General features: G+C 36.5%; 2 protein-coding genes across 2 annotated transcripts; one reads left to right on the top strand and one right to left on the bottom strand.

Annotated features, from left to right (window-relative positions):
* Positions 1–256: 256 nt before the first annotated feature.
* On the top strand, positions 257–2217 carry LOC129378277 (low affinity immunoglobulin gamma Fc region receptor II-like). Its single transcript, XM_055058587.1, has 4 exons — positions 257–365; positions 807–1049; positions 1891–1998; positions 2126–2217. Exons 1-4 carry the CDS (start codon positions 257–259, stop codon positions 2215–2217), a joined length of 552 nt encoding a protein of 183 aa, XP_054914562.1.
* Positions 2218–10546: 8329 nt separating this feature from the next.
* LOC129378276 (secretory phospholipase A2 receptor-like) lies at positions 10547–12496 on the bottom strand. The gene is made up of 4 exons (XM_055058586.1): positions 12436–12496; positions 12239–12316; positions 11662–12015; positions 10547–11072 (listed from the first exon to the last, which is right to left on the bottom strand). Exons 1-4 carry the CDS (start codon positions 12494–12496, stop codon positions 10726–10728), a joined length of 840 nt encoding a protein of 279 aa, XP_054914561.1. The 3' UTR covers positions 10547–10725.
* Positions 12497–14157: the final 1661 nt, after the last annotated feature.

Raw genomic sequence — 14157 nt, 5'->3', positions numbered from 1 at the left:
TATCCCAAACAACACAGAAAAAAAAACAGCCTAGAAACAGAATCTTTATGGCTCTGTTAGCTTCAAGCAATTATTTTCTGTATGTTGTTTTTCAGATCCTCATCCAGCAGCGTCTCTCTCAGTGAGTCCTGACAGAGATCAACATTTCACCTCTGAGTCTGTGACACTGAACTGTGGAAGAAACTCTACTGAGTGGAGAGTGAAGATGTTTATAGAAACATATCAGAGGTTGTTAGATTGCTCCAATTCGTGGGGAATGACTGGATCCTCATGCACCATTAACAGTTACTGGCCCTTTAAATCAGTATACTGGTGTGAGTCTGGATCAGGAGAGTTCAGCAATGCAGTCAACATCAGCATCAATGGTATGTTAATGTACATGTTTCATTCATCACAAATCTTATGGTTTATCACAAAAAAAGGAACTGAATTCAAATAGACCAGTTTTCTTTTTGTTCCCAATTAATGTAAAGTAGTTGTTATGAAGCTTCAGTCATCCACCAGAGAAAGGCATCTCAAAATGTCTAACATTTTTTTGTGCATTTTTGATCCCTACCATCAAGTCTTCATTGCTGTTTCAGCAGCTACTAACCATGTCAACATAGAGTTTCTGCAGTTTATTTGTGTAGCGCTATGTTTTCACAAGTGTTCCTCATATTAGTGCTTAAACAAAAGGTGGACAAGTTAAAATGTAAAAATCTAATAGAAATAAAATGTTCTGTTTGTTCTATATAACCTGTTTTTCTCTAATTGTCTCCAGCAGCTGATTTCTGACTGAAGCTTCATTTTCTCTGACTGGTTCACAGATGAAGATCTTCTCCTGGTGAGCCCCGTCCATCCTGTGACTGAAGGAGCTTCTGTCACTCTGAGCTGCAGACTGAGAGGAGAAAACAAACTTTCTAATGTGACTTTCTATCATAATGACAAACTGATCCAAAATGACAGCAGAGGAGAGCTGAATATCTCTGCAGTGTCTCAGTCAGATGAAGGTTTCTACAAGTGTGAACATTCAGGAGACGTTTCACCTCAGAGCTGGATGGCTGTTAAAGGTGAGATTCTTAATGCACTGATCTTCTTGAATGGTTGTTTTTGTGTTTGTTTGTGTGTTTGTTTGTGTCAGGGACCAAGGGTGCAGAATGGAGAACACAAGTGTAGAATTCAAAAAAGTGGGCTTTTATTTACCCCCAAAATATGAGAAATGTAACAGCAATTAAACAATGAGAGAGGTCAACTCAAATTACTCAACTCCAAAATTTAACTGACAAAACCCTCAAACTGACATGAGACAAACTAATTGACCTCCTGAAATGACACATAAGGACATTTAAATACTGGTTTAGTGAAACCATATGGGAAAACAAAATGGTTGCCACACGACAACTAACACAAAACCATCAAATGAGTCCCAAAACACCCCCACCAAGCTTGATGCATGTGGTTCAGTCCAACGAGGCCAACAGCTGGACTTCAGGAACCTCAGCCTTCTGCCCTGCAGGTAGGGGTTTGAGAAAAGTCAAAAAAAAAATGGTATTAATACAACATAAAACTGACTTTTGACCTTGCAGCATCAATATGTGAGCACTCCATATAAACATTGTAAGTTGTTATAGGATAATGAAGAAATATAATATATTGTATGCTCAAGAGCCCCCTGGTGGTTGAAGGAAAGCTGCACAGGGCTACAGTGAGGAAAAAAAGCAACGGCTTGATGTTTGAAAAATACGGCATTAAGAAATATTTTTTAAAAATAACTACAAAGTAAACTAAAGTGAAACCAAATTATGATGAGGGGTGGGTCTCACCCTGCGTGGCTCACCGTCACAGTTTGTTTGTTGGTTTTGTGCACTTCCATTGTCACAGGTTGCAATCTTTATCCGTCTCTAATCACAGCTGCATCCGGACCTGGAAGCTCCACTGGCCTCGTCTTTGGATCAGTGATTGGATTCATCGTTCTCATCCTACTGCTGCTGCTGCTCTGTTACTTCATCAAGTCAAAATGTGAGGGCATCTCCTTCTGACGCTGTCATATTCCCCCCAGAGCACATCGATGTCGTTAAACACAGGAATTACCAAATAAGAAACCATTTTCATCAAAAATATTTTTAAATCTTCTTTTGTGGTCAAGGTCGGGGATCAGAGCAGCCAGTCGGTCAGGATGAACATCTGCATCAGGTTCACTCCTCTCTCCAACATGGTCAGTCTTTCACTTTGTCCTGAATGTTTTCACAGATCAAGTTGCTCTTGAGTTGGTTTCGGCTCAATTATAGTGGAAATATTTGCTCTAGATACGGGACAAAAATTTGGTAGGATTTTGTTGTTGCTGTTGTTTCTGCAGTCACATTTTTTGTCGCCCATCTGTTTGGTTGCTGTTTTGGTTTGCAAACTTGCAAACTTTCTGATGTGCTTGTAATTAAACGATGTTCTGATTTTTATAGTGATTTTGTTTTAGTATTGTTTGGTTCTTTGGTTGCATGTGTAACACAAACCAAGACAGAAGATTCGCCACAGATCAATCATGAGAACGGGAACACAGAGAGGTGAACTGAGGTGAAAATGTTTGCATCATCACATCGCAGGCCAACAAGATGAGCAAGTGTGCAAATGTCACTTCGTTAGAAAGAGGAGCTGAAGTATTTTGTAGTAAACGTTTGGATTATTAGATTAAAACTGGTATGTCCAGGTTGATGCAGAAAACAGATCAAGAAAGGCCTGAGAGACTGAAGTAATCTTGTATGTTGATTCACTGTTGATTATGAAAAAGTGTATTATGTTGATGTATTCATGATTATAAAGTGAGTAAATTCTGAAGCTGATTATTGAAAGATTGTATAAAATAGTTTAATAACGAATCACAAGTTGAAAGTATTATAATCTTGTTTGATCATTAGAACTAATGAGTGTTAAGTAATTCTGGTTTCAGAAATGTATTATAAAAATGATTGTGTTGATGATTTATGATGATCACATAACATATAAAGAATTGAAATCACATACTAAAATAAAAGGGACAGTCTGTGGGTGCAGAGGCAAGCCTGGACATGTCTTGAGGATGGGGTTGCCTGGTCTTGTACCAAATTAGGAAATCCGGGAGCCAAGCCAAGGATTTGAAATAAACAAATAAAGCAGAAGTGGACAGGGCGTCGACCAAATATGGGAAAGTATGGGACCTTCGAAGAGGTAATCAAATGCTTGAGAAGTCACGTATACCATCTCCCCAAACAAACAGCTAGAGGAAAGAGTATAAATAAACGGAGAAGCAGAGAGCTGTGGTTCTTTGTCTCTGGCGGATCCAGCAGGCAAGCAGGCCAATGGACCACCAAGAAGCTGCGACCTGGAACCAGAGGGAAGTTGAGCCTTCATACCGCTGAAAGGGAGACGGGACCCGACGCCCAACAGCTCTTGGTCCTGATTTGATCGTGGCTTCGCACTCAACCCAAAAGATCTCCAGATTGTAGCAATGGACTCGGGAATCGGACAAAGGTCACGAGTGATGAAGATTGGGATGTTTGGAAGATAATAGCCAACTTTGCTTGGTCCTTCGAAGGAGGACCCTATCCGAAGGGTCCTCCTTCGAATAGGACCCTTGTTCCTATTCGAAGGAGGATTTGTCTTACTAAGACAAGACTCTGTCCAAGGATATTCAAGTCTTCTGTTGCCGAAATTCTGTACCACCTGTAAAGCCTTATTTAGTAAATTGATGGCACAGTTTAGGGAGAGAAGTTAGGAAAGGCTGTGATTGATTTCTAATTAAATTTATGTTATTTCATAATTACTTATAATCATTAATATTAATCTAGTTGTCATTTATCCCTGCTCAAAGCTTGCTTGAATAAATATATCAAAATTCTAATGAAGCTTGTGGACATTGAAATTAATTGAGTCATTTTATTGTTCATGATTCTTCTACTTAATGTAAAATCTATGTACATGATTTTAGAAATATGGCGGCTTCAGACTTTCCTTTAGTTGTTACATAGATAATGACCCTGAGGCTTACAAAGCCGCTAAAATTAATCTAGCTACGAACAAGTGCTCGTTATTAGAGAGGGGGCGACCCTTAACAGTAGTGGTTATTGGGGTGATGCAGTTGTGAGGGCTACTCAACTGATTGCTTCTTAACTGAAAAGGGTCATAACTTCTGGATTGTAGGTAGTTAGAGCTAAACCAGTATTTCTCAACCAGCTTAGACAGATTGTCCCTCACAGCCTCATTGCAGGGTAATATCAGGTTCTAGGGACTTTCTGGACCCGTTAGACGGAGAGCTGGTCAGTAGTCAGCCCAGAGGAGTTGTGTGGGTTAGGGCGGGGCTGGCTATTGCGTAATAACAAACAGACGTTAAATTGATGAAGACTAACATGACACTGAACACATTTTCAGTATAAACTGATTGTTGCTCAAACAGCATCTCTTCTTTTCTCTGTTATTCTTCCACAATACATTTTTCTGCTGGGAAACCAGGGAATAAAAACCTGCTGTGTTTTTTCCTTCCACACCAGAAAAAACCTCAAAACAATTTGTGGTTTTCTGTTTATGTTGTCATGGTGACACTTTTATACAGAACTTGGAAAAAAATCTTTATTTACATCAAATTTTTATACCAAGTTCAGTTTTTTTTTTTTTTGCATTGGTGAACGTGATGAACAGAGTTAAAAAAACAGGAGGCATCTCAGGAGACGTTAGAAAAATAGTTTATTATTATTATTATTATTTATAATAATTATGATTAATTAATCATAAGCAATAATAATTATTAATAATAATGAGTTTATTACAATAAACGTATCATAATAAATAATATGGCATTATTAATAATAATATTAACAATAATATTATTACTATTAATAATTATTAATATTATTAATAATAATTACTAATTATTATTATAAATAATAATATTATATTATGATGTAATAATATTATTATTAGTAGTAAAAATAATATTAATGATCATTATATTATTATTAATAATATAGTATTAATGAAAATTATTATTATTATTATTATTATTATTATTATTATTATTATTATTATTATTATCATTATTATATTATTATTATTATTATTACTAATAATAATAATAATAAATAATATTATAATAGTATAATATTATATAATAATAATAATAATATAATAATATAATAATAATAATAATAATAATCCAAAGACTTTTAAAGGACAAAATAGTCTGAGCTCATAAAAGAGATCAAAGAAACAAAAAACTGTACTGAAAAAAATCAAACTGGCTGCTCAAATATAACTTTAATTAAACTTTAGCTTTAATAACATAAAGCTGCATTATGTTTAAAGTTAATTTTGAAACAAATTTATGTCAGATAATGATTTCTTGGTTGTCAAGTTGTCATAGCGACGACATTTTGAATCATATCAACTTTGTATTGAAAGTGTCATGATTTACTGAATGACACTTTATGACAATAATCATAAATATTCATGAAGACTTATTCATGTTCATGGCAGGTGTTATGACAGTCTTATTCACAACCCGTCAAATAAAGTGTTACCAACTTTCTGAACAAAGAAAACACAAATTCCCCCTGCCAGCAGGAACTAGTGGTGTCGTCCAATCAGCATGCAAGCCTGCTGAGCCCTGACCAACGTCTTTGGTCTGGCAACTCCAAGGCAGGTAAGAACCGGCAAGAAACAACAAGAGTTTGTCTTACAACAAAATTAACATTAACTTGAAATAAATACATATGTTAACTAAATGTGCACGCTAACAAATAGAACAAATGGCATTTTGCCAGAATACCAACCCAGTTATGGATAACTACAGTTCAGTCAACTATCCTGACTGAAGAAAATGTTTTGTTCGTTTTTTGTGCTAAGATTAGGTGTTTTTCTTGTTGGTGTTTTTGTTTTTTTTTTGTTTTGTTTTGAGGTTTTTTTGGGCTGAATTAAAATGAGTTATTTCACAAAACTGCAACGGAAACTCTGTTTTCCCTTCACACGAGTCACATGATCAACAAGCAAATGTTACCACTGGTGGAAATGATGAATAAAACGAAAGGAAGTGTACATAGCTCTCTGATCTCGGCCGGGGGACCAGGGACGGCTCCCAGGGTTGGGCCCCGTCCCAGGGAGTTCCCAGGAAATGCCCAGCCTGGTGCCAGTTGCCTGGCCAAACTCCAATGAGCGTCCTTCTGGGTACACTGTTCCCAGATCCTGTATCTCGTCCAGGACTTCCCTTTTGTCACCTAACCTTATTCGCAACCCGTCAAATAAAGTGTTACTAAACTTTTCTGAACAAAGAAAACACAAATTCCCCCTGCCAGCAGGAACTAGTGGTGTCGTCCAAAGTGGAGAAAGAAATGAAACAATCACAGGCTGTGATTGAAAACATGAAACCGCCTCTAAAGAGGCCTCTAAAGAGGCGGTTTCATGAGCGAGATGCATACCTTCTCCACAGTGCAATTCCCCCACCACAACCAATCCTACCCCTACCACCGCACCAATTCCAATAGTGAGTTTCTTCAAGAAACTACCCTCCTTTTTATCTTTGTAATCACTTTTGTCTCGTCCTCCACTTCATTTACTGTATCTGTGTTCACAGCATTTGATTCTCTTATCCTTTTCTTTTTCCACTTCTATTACTCTGTTTAACACACCATCAATTACATCCTCAACTTCTTTCTTATCCTTATCTTTTTCCACTTGTATCACTCTCTTCAACACACCATCAATTACATCCTCAACTTCTTTCTTATCCTTATCTTTTTCCACTTGTATCACTCTCTTCAACACACCATCAATTACATCCTCAACTTCTTTCTTATCCTTATCTTTTTCCACTTGTATCACTCTGTTCAACACACCATCAATCAAATCCTGAACTTCTTTCTTATCCTTTTCTTTTTCCACTTGTATCACTCTGTTTAACACACCATCAATTACATCCTGAACTTCTTTCTTATCCTTGTCTTTTTCCACTTGTATCACTCTGTTTAACACACCATCAATTACATCCTGAACTTCTTTCTTATCCTTTTCTTTTCCACTTGTATCACTCTGTTCAACACACCATCAATTACATCCTCAACTTCTTTCTTATCCTTATCTTTTTCCACTTGTATCACTCTGTTCAACACACCATCAATCTATCTTTTTCCACTAACTGTTCTAGTCTCCACTTGTATCAAACTCCACACCATCTTTTCTTCCTTATCTTTTTCCACTTGTATCACTCTCTTCGACACACCATCAATCAAATCCTGAATTTCTTTCTTATCCTTCTCTATTTCCACTAGCATTACTCTGTCCAACACACCGTCAAGCACATCCTGTACGTCTTTCTTATCTTTATCTTTCTTCACTTGCTCCATTACTCCATTTAAAATATCATCAAACACAATCTGTGACTCTCTCTCTGCCTCCAATTTATCTCATCTTGTCGTTCCATCATTTCTAATTCCTTCTCTAGTTGAAGGACTTCATTTTCTAATTCCGCAATCTGTCTTTCCAGTTCTTCTTGTGAAAGCAGTGGAGAATAATTTGATAAATCAATCATCTCAGAAATCGTTTCGAGGTAAATGTCTTTATCCATTTTTATTGTGATTCGTTGGTTTCAAAAGTAGTCTGCTGTGGAAGCTCTTCACTGACTAAATGTGTTTGTTTCGTACCAAAACTCAAGATTGAAGTACTGTGATGTAATAGAGAGCAGCGTGATGTCACAAATTGATGTCACAGCCTCAGTAGAACAAATGGCAAACTCATCAAGTTTGAATGAAGTTTGAATGTTTTGTTGTTGTGTTTTTTACCTTATTTCAAACAAATAACATGCATACAGAGGTTAACTCAACGTCATATATTCAAATATAATAAAAACAAATAAAGAACAATTACAGATATTGAGGGTGTTGATGTTAAAGTCTAGAAAGACAAAAGTTAAATAAATTTAAATATACATTGGTGAAATATAATGATGTGTACTTTTTCAATTAGGTTTTCATAACAAAATGTCAAAAATATATTCAAATACATATGAAAATTTTACATTATAGCAAAAAGAACAATAAAGGCAACAAAAGAAAAGAAAAACAAAACAGTGATCTGCTTATGAGAAGTCAGTTCTAGAAGAGTTGAAAAGCTTTTGTTACTCCAAGTGAATCGGAGTCAGTAGGATGACGATGTCTCCAAATATCTACTGAATTTAGCCGGTTAGAGAAATCCAAAATAAGGTTCTGTCCATTTCTATCCAGTTGAGTGGAAAAGACCACATTAAAATCTCCCCCTAAAACAGTGCTTCTCAAATAGTGGGGAGGCTCCGTCAATGGGCGTTTGATTTCGGGAAACATGCTTTTTATTTTTTCATTTTCATTTTTTATTTACTGTCCAAGTATAACGTGCAATTGCACCTCCACTACATTAGGGGGCAGTGGCGCTCCCATTGGCAGAGTGTGTGCAGGGAGCATTCGCTTCGTTGGGGTTTTGTATGCACTGAGCATGCGCGCTTTGCACACAGCGCAGATTACGAGCATGACATGAAGTTTAGCAAACCCTCAAGTCACACCATGAAAAAATATTTAACAGGGATGAGAAGACAGGCAGAGAGACAGAGATAAAGAGACAAACGAAACTCTCCCAAAAGCTAAAACGAGGAAATATGACGAAGCGTATGTATCCGCGCTTTGCTTCACTGTGACTACAGTGGGAGACGAGGAAAGACCGATTTGCTCACTGTGCCTAAACATGTCAGCAGCAGACAGCACGAAGCCAAATCAATTAAGGCGTCACTTAAAGACATCACACTTCAATCACGCTGATGAGCTGCTTCAGTTTTTTCAATTTAATTAAGGATTTAATTGTATTTTTGGATTTCAGATGCTCTTTAAATCTTTTCTGTTACAGTTAATAAAGATATTCTTTGCTGTAAGTTGGTCCATATTTCTTAATTTTTTTATTCTCTTATACGTTATTAAGGATAAAGTGTTATGCAGAGATGTACTCATACAATTTTATAGACAGGCTAATTGAGACGCACTGCATTGGAAAGACAGCTAAAGATGATGAATAACCATATTAGTATTTTGCCAGTAGGCCTCAGTGTTTCTCCGCCAATGACAAAACAGATTTATGGGCGGATGAGCGTGGAAACTTTGCGAGAGCGTCTGCCGTGACATTTCCAAAAGGAACGGGGAACATATTACCTGAGAGGTTATATGTAACCCCTCAGATAATTTTTGTTGGCTTAAAACACGAAGTAAATGTAGAGTTTTGTTAATAAATGTTTTTTAGTACCGCAGGAAAATGCATCAATTTCACTTGTCCCTACCTTACTGGTCAGTCAAGGGCAAAATCAAGTTTAAGCAATTTGATTGGTTGTGATGGACTGAACTGTACTGGAGCTGTGCCTGTAAGATGCTAGTACTGGCAGTAGGCCTGTGCTATTGTTCTAATGTGCTGAAAGTTAACTTATTTAATGGAAATTGCGTATTTGTGTCTTTCTGACATTAGCAGGATATTATTTGTAATGGAAACGCAGACACTGAGAACGCTCTTTACTGGCATTTTATTTCAGGTCAATACACTGAAGCACATCATCGCCGTAACAACACAGTCCAAATTGAAAAAACCTGGATGACCTTCAGGCATGATTAGATGCCATATCAGATCACTTCCAGAATCTGATCAAGCAGTGGGAAAGAGATGATCACCTTCTCTCATATTTGATGTCTTATTCTGTTCTTCATCTCTCTGCAGCCGTTTGCATGTCATAGTGATAAAAACTGACCCTATCCTCGTTCTGTTTGCTTGTCTCCTCATAAAGCTAAACTCCGCACAATGACCGGCTGTTTTCACTTCCTCCTGGAAACTTTTCAGAGCAGCTCTCATAAAAATCAACTCATTTGCATCCATTTCTCTAAACATGTTTCCTTCATGGTGACGCAAACGTCCTGCTCTTCCTGAATGAAAACTCTGCTGTCGATGATCTTAATCACTGGGGAGCGAAATGTCTTCAGGAAGCAAAGGATGACAGAAGCAGATAGTTTTGCTCTTCCTTTGAAAGAAATGACATCAAATGTTCAGGTAAACATGAAAATGAAAGTTTTCCTTTTGACAAAAGCAATCAATCTTCTATTTTTAGTGTGAAAAACTGAGTTTGCGATTGCAGAGAGAGGAAAGTCAGCGGGTGAAAAACAGAACTTGTCGTCATTTTCAGTCAATAAGAAACAGAACATCTCAATATAATCACATAAACTGATTTTATTTTGCCTCATATGGAAACAAAGTGTCATTTGTTTTCACAACAACATGTGAACTATATGTAATCTTTGAAGACTCATGTCCTCTTACAGATTGAAGCACAAAGTCCTTTTATTCACTGTGAATCAGGAGAGAAAAGAGGAGAGGAGGATGGAGCTCACAAGATCAGCACAAGTGTTTCTGTTTGGGATCAAGAACTGAGAGAAAAATACTCAATTAGTCTAATTTGTTTATGTGAAGCTATGAAACATGAAATCAAAAAGAAACAAATAATAGCAACAATAAAAGAGCGACGCATCATCTGAGTTCTTCAGAACATCAGGATTATAAAAGCTTCTTGTTCAGCTGTGAGAGTTTTGAAAGAATCTATGCTATGCAGCTTCAAACACATTTTACATATTTATCGTATGAACTGACTGTAGATAACCACGTTTGTATCAAATTGGTATTATCTGGTCTTTGGCCTCGTCGTTCCTTTGGCCTGCAGTGGCCATAATGCTCCAATTAGACCTTAGAACAAATGAAGTTCAGTTCCTCTGTGTCGTTTCTTTGGAACCATCTATGTTCTCCTCCAGCCTGCATGGCTCCAGACGTGTTGCAGTCGTTCATCCATCCTGCCGAGGTCGAGTTCTTATAGCCGATCATCTGCTTACAGACCCAGAACCAGAAATTCAGAGTGCAGTTAAAGCGCAGACCCAACCAGACGAAAGGAGTCGATGCGTCCTTGACTTTCTCCTGGATCCATATCTGTTCATCCATGTTGGTGATGGTGACCAGGTCATCATGATGATCTCTGCAGTAGGTCAAGGCCTCATGCCAGGTTTTCTTTTCTTTGATCAGGATCACTTTATCTGTAACAGAAGATCACAGGACAATCAACATAATTCACACTTTAGGTTTAAAAACAGTGAAATACAGCACAGAGAAACAATAATGTGTCTGATTCAAGGGAACATGTTGAATTTTAATTTGTTTTATGTTTTAGTCATTTGAAAAATGACTAAAACATACTCAAATATGTTTCAGTATATATATAGAACTAGGGAAGACTACAGCTGCAGACGTAAGTCTTGATCCTCGGCTCACACTGTTAACTCATTTATCTATGAACTAAAGGATATGTATTTATTGGCATTTTGCTTTCTTTATTCTTGATTTTAGTAGTAATATACATAAAATATTACACATTTCACTCCTCAGTGAGGCTTTTATCTCTTGATTTTATTGTACTTCTCATGTTGGCTTTCTGTTTTGAATGCTTTTAAGGTTGACTTCTATTGTACAATGCTTTGTCATTTTATGTCTGTGAAAAACGCTTTAAAAACTTTTTTTTTCTTTCCACACAGCATTGAGCACTTTGTTTTGCCTTGTTGCTGAAAATGTGCTACATCAATAAAATCACCTTCTTTTATTGTGGGAATATTTATCAGAACAACTCACCATCATAACAGATGAAGGGTTTTCTTCCATCACAGTTCTCAGTCCTCCATCTGCCTCCATCATCAAACTTAGTCATGGCGCATTGACCACCATAACTTGCCTGATTGTCAAACCATTTATGCCAGTGTCTGAAAGAGAAACTGCTTCCATCTGACCACCTCCAGGTGTCTCTGAATAAACCAGTAAAAATGTATGTATTAATTTCCACAAAACTGATCTCATTCTTCACTTCTTCATCCTGCAGCTGCTTCGTTCCACTGATCAGGTCTGTGTGTTTCTCTCTGCAGTAACTCTGAGCTTCTGTCCACTTTTTCTTTTCTTGAATCAAGTGATATTTCTTGGATGAATTACTGTCTGTGTGATAAACAAGATATGAGCATTAGTTGAAATAAATATTTTCTTCCCTGAATACAATCATAAGTTAAATATTGCAACAAAAATACCATGTTCAAGAACCCAAATCTCATAGTTAAGAATTTTCTAATAATATATTGGTTATTTTTAGTTGTACTTTAATGAAGATTTTCCATTCAAAATGGTGGATTTCAATTCAACCGTAAGACTCAAACATTCTCACCATCATAGCAGAGAAAATATCGAGGATCATTACAGGACAGGTCTCCCCACTTCAGGTTCTTCCATATGGTCCACAGTTTTGCCACCCAGTTTCATCATTTGGTTCTCCTGGGTTCCAGTTTGTCTCACTTTCATTGAACTCCACTTCAGATTGAGACCAGTACCATGTTCTGATACCATTTGTTTGATAATACAGACCAATCCAAGCTTCCTTTATATCTCCATCTGAGATGTTGATGAGTCTCTTCATGTCCTTCATGTTAGTCACTGTGACCAGGTCAGTGTGTTTCTCTCTGCAGTACTGCTGAGCTTCAGTCCAGGTTTTATTCTCATTAATGTAGTGAAACTCATAGAGCTGACAAACCACTGGACAACATTGACCTTAAACAGATGAAAATACTTAGTGGATTTATTCACAAGACAGCTTTAAAGTGCTGCAAGGCTTTATTGGGATTGTATTCATTATTTTATCATCTAAAAGTCTTTTTGGTGGAAAATAAATTTAGTATATTTTAATGAAAATGCCAACATAATTCATGCAGAGCCACTTACTCGTCCAAATCAGCAGAAGCAGAGTCCACTGCATATTTGCTGTTAGACGGAAATGTTTGATTTTGACAGATTTTTTTCTGTTGAGGGAAAAAAAAACATACAGTAAAATCTCCCCCAAAATCAAAATGGAACAATAAACAATCTTTTTATATCTAAGTGTGAAGATAAATGAAATAAAAAGACTGTATTTCATATAGCTTCCTTGAAGTTTTATGTGACTTAGTCTTTTCATTTATTTATTTATTTTACATTTATTTAGGATTTTATAGGCCTAGGGGAAAACATAGAGCATTTGTTTTATACTACAATCTAAAAAATAACCACAAGAATTGTAAATCCATTTAAAAAAAACTATTTTTAATTCAACATCACATTATTAAAATATAGTTTTGTTAGCAGGAGGCACATGGACAACTCAATATTACAAATATTTATACTTGCATCAAGAATCAGAAAAACAAGAAGCCACTATTGTGGATCCACCTACAAACAGACGCAAATCTGATAAAAGATTGAAAAACTTACATTGAGTCAGGTTCTCTTGCGTCGAAGTGAAATAAAGATGTTCTCGTTCTGTTGCCTGCAGATCTGTTTGCTCCGTACCGCCTGACAGATAACCCTCAGTGTGCGGATTTGAATATTCAAACATGCAAAAATAAACATCACATGTCTGAGCTAACTAGATGTGGCTTTAAAAAGTGTCAGTATTGATGGATTTAAGGATAAGTCTCTTTGTTTAGCATCTATTTTACCATCATCAGTCCATCATTGTCATTTTGGGAGTTTTTTTCCAATATTTTATGTAATCAGCTTCTCATTCTCTATGCAGAGTATTATATTATAAATGCATATTGAAACCTCTGGCTGGTTTTTTGGCTGTATCAAAATTAGTGTATTCCACAAAACACTGTTTTCACAAGATTCACTTGATCAACAAGCGTATTTTTATATACAAACACATAACCAAATGTCTCTGATAATGTAATGTTTTGTGAAGTATTTTTCTGGTCTTCATCATTTATAATAATAAAATAATAAAAACTGATGTTTCCACCGGGAGAGTAGCTGTTATGAAAAACTCACACACCTACACACACATTTGAAACTTGCGTGTTTTTGGCTTTCAAGCTCTCAAACTCAAGCATAGCGATCAATCGAATCGATTGAGTTTTTTAAAAATTAATAATTAATAATTGATCATCTTCTCTAATGTTTTTGTGGTGTCGCGTCTCCTTCTGTTCTTCGTGTCTCTGCAGCTTTTGCATATCATAATGATAAAAACTGACCCTATCCTCGTTCTGTTTGCTTGTCTCCTCATAAAGCTGAACTCAGCACAATGACCGGCTGTTTTCACTTCCACCTGGAAAC

This window comes from Poeciliopsis prolifica, unplaced genomic scaffold, assembly GCF_027474105.1.
Source record: "Poeciliopsis prolifica strain line A6 unplaced genomic scaffold, Auburn_PproV2 SCAFFOLD051, whole genome shotgun sequence".
NCBI classification, from domain to species: Eukaryota; Metazoa; Chordata; class Actinopteri; order Cyprinodontiformes; family Poeciliidae; genus Poeciliopsis; species Poeciliopsis prolifica.
Note: the sequence above shows the minus strand (reverse complement) of the source record. Positions and strands in the feature narration are given on the sequence as shown.